The 6,835-nt window shown below is 44.5% G+C and overlaps 1 protein-coding gene across 1 annotated transcript in view; it reads left to right on the top strand.

The window, feature by feature from the left end:
• Positions 1 to 3,830, top strand: part of LOC102766630 — a 9,622-nt gene extending 5,792 nt beyond the window's left edge. The window contains exons 3-5 of the mRNA XM_006762217.2: positions 1,768 to 1,935; positions 2,572 to 2,703; positions 3,581 to 3,830. Of these exons, the coding sequence (XP_006762280.2) occupies positions 1,768 to 1,935; positions 2,572 to 2,703; positions 3,581 to 3,717 (437 nt within the window). The 3' untranslated portion in view covers positions 3,718 to 3,830. The remainder of the gene's footprint in view (positions 1 to 1,767; positions 1,936 to 2,571; positions 2,704 to 3,580) is intronic.
• The last annotated feature ends 3,005 nt before the right edge of the window (positions 3,831 to 6,835 follow it).

The raw sequence follows: 6,835 nt of genomic DNA, 5'->3' as shown, positions 1-6,835 counted from the left end.
CATGTTTGGTGACCCCCAATGTCATTGTTACAAATTGAACATAATTAAAGCATAGTGATTAATCACAAAAACAATATGTAATTATATATGTGTTTTCCGATGGTCTTAGACAACCCCTGTAAAAGAGTCATTCGACCCCCAAAGGGTCGGGATGCACAGGTTGAGAACCGCTGCTCTAGATCAATTTGGAACACCTTGCAGATGTTTGATAGAATTGAAAAAACAGTTTTTAGCTGTAGGAAAACCCTAAGTAAAAACTAAAATATTCTCTTCTGCTGTCTGAACTTTTCCCCTCTTTAATTAATACATGGGTACATGCTTATTTTAAGGAACTAAAATTTCTTCCTATCTGAGCAGAAATCCCCATTTCATCCTCTCTTCTTCTGATAACAACTTGAGTTTACTTCTCCAAGAGGTTTCTGTGTTTATATGAGTATATATACATGATTTACATTTTTAAAAAGAAAAATAAAACAACTCTGATATTGTTCTGTGACTTGATGAGTACATGATTGTTTTTTCCTTTTGAACACATGGATCTTCTCTCTCCTGTAGTGAGTTGTTTCCTGCTATACATATATCCTCTTGATTCTCTTCCTTTGCTCTTTTTCTTTCCCAGAGTACTTATTTTCTAACATGCTTTGTAATTTACATGTCTGTTAGGTTTATTTGTTTCCCATTTTGAGCATGTAGTCACCAGTAGGTGGTATTCTATGCTTTGTTCTCTAATGATTTCAGATGAATCACACTTAGCATATAGCAGATACTCAGTAAACATTTGTTGAACAGGTGAATGAATGGCTCAGTGATACACATTTCTAAGGAGCTAGCTAATCTGTATTGGATACAGGTGTTTTTTCCCCCCTGATAACAAACAGTGAAGCAGTAACCATCTTTTCATATGCCTTTGTTTTCAACTTTGAATACTTCTTTTTTGTTGTTATTTTTGTTAACACCCGAGGATATTTTTCCATTGATTGTTTTTTTAAAAAGCATATTATTATTGATTTCAGAGAGGAAGGGAGAGGGAGAGATAGAAACATCAATGATGAGAGAGAATCATTGATCAGTTGCCTCCTGCACATCCCACACTGGGGATTGAACCCGCAACTGGGGATATGCCCTGACTGGGAATTGAACCATGACTTCCTAGTTCATAGGTCAACGTTCAACCACTGAGCCACGCTGGCTGGGCTTCCATTGTCTTTTAGAGAGAGTGGATGAGAGAGGGAAAGACAGAAACATTGATGTGAGAGAAACACTTCTTTTATGAGTTTTAAATTGTTTTTGTTCTTCATTAGTTGGAGTCACTTGCAGAAGGGCCTTTCTTTAATTCAGTGTCCATCCAAGGCAGGGAACCCTGGGAGCCTTTGTCTTACCTCTGCGTGACTATTCTTAGTTCCAAGAAGTGCTGCCTCTCTGAGCAGCTGCTTCTGGTAGGTTTCTGTTTTGCTGTGATAAAACCTGCTACTGTTAACTGTTTACCTACCATCCTCATTGGGCCGGCTGGGCCACACAGGACAATTCTGCTTCCTGTTCCGTATGATAGTCCTTTAGCTATTTGAAACAGTGGTTGCAGCCCCTTAGGATGACAGGTTTTCAGAGTGTGCATACATGTGCTTATTTTGGTTTTTAGAAAGTACCACCTGGTTTGTAACTGTGAATCTATGTGAATTTTCAAATAATTATCCACTGTTGGTTTTTAGAAAGTACCACCTGGTTTGTAACTGAATCTGTGTGAATTTTCAAATATTCACTGTTTTTTAGGGAGTGTTGTGAAGAGTGAAGACCTTTCTCTTCCGGCCTATGTTGATCGGCGTGACTATCCCTTGCCTGATGTGGCCCACGTCAAGAACCTCTCTGCCAGCCAGAAGGCTTTGAAAGAGAAGGAGAAGAGCCCCTGGAATAGTCTATCGATTGATGAGAAAGTTGAATGTGGGTATTGAAGGGAAGTACGGTACAGTGTGTGAGAGAGCATTTTTACTGTGAGCACTGGCGTGCTGCCCAGAGACCAGCACACACCGAGGCTCGGTGTGTTGTTTCTGTGGGGCTGTTCCAGGGCCCAGTTTCTGTGGTCTGCTGGCTGGGGACCTCATCTGGGGAGAAGCATGAACATGGATGCAGAACAGTTAAGTTTGGGTCAGTTAAGTCTGTAGCATGTGGATGCAGCATCTCTGCCTCTGCTGGGTGCGACTGGGTTTACTGTAAATGATTGACATAAGGTCAGCAAAACATCAGGTAGGAAAGGGGAATGAAAATAACTAAATTGACCCTTATACTGTATTCTATGGAAGATTTTCAGTTTTTTTATTTCTTTAATTTTTATTGTTTATTTTGCCTAAAGCAAACTCCGTGCATTTTCTTACCTCCTTGACCCCTTATGTGCACGTGTGACAGCTTGTGTGTGTACATGCATGAGTGTATTATGGCCTCAGGCCTCGGTTGTATTTCTCAGCTCCATGTTCATCCTTCACTGTGTTGTGGGGAGAAATGGTAGAGCACTGCGGATGAGGGAGTGGTTGGTCGCTGTAGCTTGTTATGCCTGCAAATGGCTGTTCTTTATGCTCCCAGTGTATCGCATTAAGTTCAACGAGAGCTTTGCTGAAATGAACAGGAGCACGAATGAATGGAAGACAGTTGTGGGTGCGGCCATGTTCTTCATCGGCTTCACTGCTCTCGTTCTGATCTGGGAGAAGCGCTTTGGTGAGTAGAGAGGAAACGAGGCTGTGTGCCTGGAATGGTTCAGGTGAAAAGCCCCAGCAACACAAGAGCTGGCGTTAGCCAGCACAGCTTCGTCTTTCAGTTCCCAGGAGTGGGTTGGGGTCGGGGAGCCTTCCCATAAGGTAGGGTCCTCCAGTCTAGGTTCCATCCCAGGATTGTTGATCAGGTTTGTGAAACTGGCTAAGCCAGAATCCCATTCAAGGTGAGCCATACCTGCATGGTAGTGAACTGCTTACCTACTTTGTACCGTACACCACATTTTCAGTAGATATTTGCTCACCAGTCAGTTAGCAGGTGATGTAGTAAAAAAGAGAAGAAAACTTACTCATTAAAGGACTGTTTTAGCTGTTTAGGGACTACATCTCAATAACGAGAATTCTGGGTCAGAAGACCTAACAGTTTCTGCTCAGTGTTGGGGCTGTCTACCCATCCTAGTGCTGCCTCTTCTGTGTTCTGTATGTCCAGGCAGAATAGGTATTTTCCCATTCTGAGTAGATAACAATCTTGTACTTGTGGTTTGATTGAGGATAAATCTTTGATCTTCTCCCAAGTCACCTTAGCTCTGTTTATGCTCTCTGCTACTCTAAAACCCTATTAGCTATGTCCTATAGAGAAAACATTCTGATTTTAGCTTAAGTGTTTAATTGCCAACTTACAAAGGAATAATTTGGAACTATCAAGACTTGTCAGTGCCCAGAAATCAAAACCAGTGCATTTGCATAGGCATTGGTGTTGAGTGGCAGATGACTTCACTGACCTGCTTGCCAGTATGTTGTAGCAGACCTAACCAACATAGCACATTACTTTAGAAACAACTAGTCAAGATACTGTTGTCTCATGAAGTTGTTTTGGACTGTAGTGTATGGCCCCATCCCGCACACCTTTGAAGAGGAGTGGGTGGCCAAGCAGACCAAGAGGATGCTCGACATGAAGGTCAGCCCGATCCAGGGCTTCTCTGCCAAGTGGGACTACGACAAGAACGAGTGGAAGAAATAAGAACCTGCCATTTTCACCTCACCTTGTTCTGTCATTTCCTTGCAGTTCTGCATATTCACTGGAAACTGCTCTGTTGCAGTCCCAATGCAAATAAACGCACAGTTTACTTGAAATCCTTGTGATTGGTTTCTTGATGATAACTAAATGAAAGTGTCCGTTATTTGTAACACAAGAGGTTTCTCCCAAGTGTCTGAAGTAATATATTTTGGGTGTAAATGAAATGGCAAAAGTAGATTATATGCAGGGACATCATGTAAAAACTAAAAATATAGAGTCATCTGATGTGGGATGTTTTAATTCGGTTTATGATGAGATTTTTATGAGTAAAATCCCCTTATTGTAGCCAGATGGGTAGAAGTCACTATGGCCACTTCCCCTTATATTTATCAGTGTTGGCTGGGTGGGTGGACCATGTGCCTGGGAAGGGCAGGAGGTCTCAGTGATAGACTCATTTCCCTTCGCCTACTTGTGGCTTGCTCAGTTCCCTGGCTACTCAGGCTTTGATCCAAAAAGCTACGACAAAGCCAATGCCAGGCAAGGCAGTGATTTAAGGAACATTATCCTTGCCCTTGGCAAGATTCCTGTAGGGTTCTCATCCCACTGTCCTGTTCTGCCCTGCTCTAACCCTAGTTCCCTTTGCTGGTCCCAGGAGACCCTATAGCAGTGGTTCTCAACCTTCTAATGCCGCAACCCTTTAAAACAGTTCCTTATGTTGTGGTGACCCCCAATTTCATTGTTACAAGTTGAACATAAAGCATAGTGATTAATCACAAAACAATATGTAATTATATATGTGTTTTCCAATGGTCTTAGGCGACCCCTGTGAAAGGGTCGTTTGATCTCCAAAGGGTTAGCGACCCACAGGTTGAGAACCGCTGCCCTATATGGAGAAGCAGAATAAATCCTGGAACACAAGCTACCTGGGGAGAGCTGCAGAGAATCTGGTGCAAAGGGTCTCCCAGCAGTGTCAGTGTAGGAGTGAGGCGAGGGTGGAGGTGACCCTGGAGAAGCCCAGCTTTAAGTTGGACGGGAACTCTGTCCCTAGAACTTGCTTAAGGGAATGTCAGGAGTAGGGCCTTAGGTTGTTAACCAGTTTAAAGGTAAGAGCAGGTTAAATATAGCCTGTGATTGTAGTGTCTTCTGGCTGTTTAGAAATGCCCTTGATCCCTGGTTCTCAAAGGGCCAGCTGATTCCCTGGGAGGCTCTCCTGCCTGGTGGGGAAAAAGAAATGTCTGGGAGCATGCGGTCTGGCTGTGAGATGGCTTTGGCTACAAATTTTGGACCTCCTACTGAGTGATGCCATTTTCAGTTCCCTTCCAAGGTGAGCCGACCTGGCCCAAGGTCACCCCTGGCCCATCACCTGCTCTTAAATGACATTGGCGGTGTACCTTCCCTGGGCTAGGCACTCCCAACACCACCATCTTAGGACAACCCCTAGAGAAGGGGCTGTTAGTCTGGATTACACTTTGGAACTGAATGGGCTGGAGACAGGGCTTTGCTTGAGTGGAAATGAGTAGGTGATAGAAATGGTATTTGCAGGTCCTTCTGAGCCCCAAACGGTTTCTATCCTTGAAGAACTCCAGTCTCCCTGAGCCCGAGACTTTCCATGGAATAATCAGGCTCTCCTGGGTCTCCCTTACCTCAGAGGAGCCTGCTCTCTTGAACTTGCTAAGAGGATTCCATTTGTACATCAGTTTCAGATTCTAAACTGACTTATCTCCCATTCTCTTTGTCTTTGTGAGTTTAGGCCTTAAAAAAACACCAAAAAACCCTTTAATGTCATTTTAGTGCAGATTTGGGCGGGAGTAGACTTAATGCTAGGTTCAACCCACCATCCTTAAGCTGGGGATCTACTTGACCATTTATTGATCATCTTTATGTCATAGGGATGTAATGGTGACCATGACCCTTGGGGCCCTCACCCTCTTGGAGGACAAGTAAAATATTAATGGATAAAATAGTGGGAAGATTTAACAATGCTCCTTGGGGCTGAGGGGGGCGGGGGATATTTGGGTAGGCGTGGGAACAATTTGAGTTTGGTTGGGAGAGACCTCACCGAGGAGGTAACACGTGAGCTGAGACTTGAATGAGAACGAGCCACTCACGCCAAAACTTGAGTGAAGATGGGTGACAGGTGGAGATAGTTCCAAGCTCAGAAGGACACAAAGCCCCTAAGGCAGGACAGGTTGTTCAGGAATTAAGAGACATCAATGGGGCCTGATCTGGAGCACTATGAGAGTGGAAGGATGTGGGGATGAGGGTGGAGAGTGCGGATGCCTGAGTATGGGGCCTCAGGCCTGGGAATGTTTTTTGGAATGAGTTTGGGTTGAGGTCTCTTTTTTTGGCCTCTCTTTCCCTTATTTTATACAATTTTGTTGGAGGTTGATTTTACAATTTAGCCTTTAGATAACAGGATATTCAGAAGGAACTGTGACTGAATTTGAGCAGCAATTTACACGGCTCAAGGGTAAATCTATGACTGTGGGACTTACTGAGTCCTCATTTTAGGATGAGAGCAAGAACATCTTTCGAATGAAGAATATTTGCATCTTATTTGGTGGGGCTGTAGACTTGTTTTGATGTATGGAGGTTCTTAAATGTGTAGAGCAACGTGCATGGTCTCTGAGTAGCCTAAGAGACGGACTGTGCCAGGTAAGTTACTGTCTCGCAGCTTCAAACCCACCCTTCCATACCTGCTGACAGATGTGGGGCTGGGAGGCTGCAAACTGAATTTCAGCTTGGTCAGCTGGCTTGGCCTCTGTGACTAGGAGCCCTGAGGGAGCCTAGAAGGCTGAAGGAGAAAGGAGCTCTTCTTGTCTGCTTCCTGTGTCCTGTCTGTTTCTGTTTCCTGTCTGCTTTCTATTGGTGGCCTGTTTACTTCCTGTGGGTGTCACCCAGCAGGTTTGTTCACCCCAGCAATGGCAGTTCTCTGCGTAGCTGCAGCCGTTTGATGTTCAGTTGTGTCCATGCCGCAGGAGCAGCCTCCGCACACTTCTAGGAGAAGCCCAGGCGCTGGGGGAGAGCAGCACACAGCAAGGCCCGAGATGTTGAGGAGTGTCCGCATGAGCTCCAGTGCAGCTCAGAGGCCGTCAGAGCTTTAAGAAGCCTGAGGTTTCCC

The sequence above is a fragment of the Myotis davidii genome, unplaced genomic scaffold, assembly GCF_000327345.1.
Source record: "Myotis davidii unplaced genomic scaffold, ASM32734v1 scaffold77, whole genome shotgun sequence".
Lineage (NCBI taxonomy): Eukaryota > Metazoa > Chordata > Mammalia > Chiroptera > Vespertilionidae > Myotis > Myotis davidii.
This window is presented reverse-complemented; position numbering and strand designations above follow the sequence as displayed.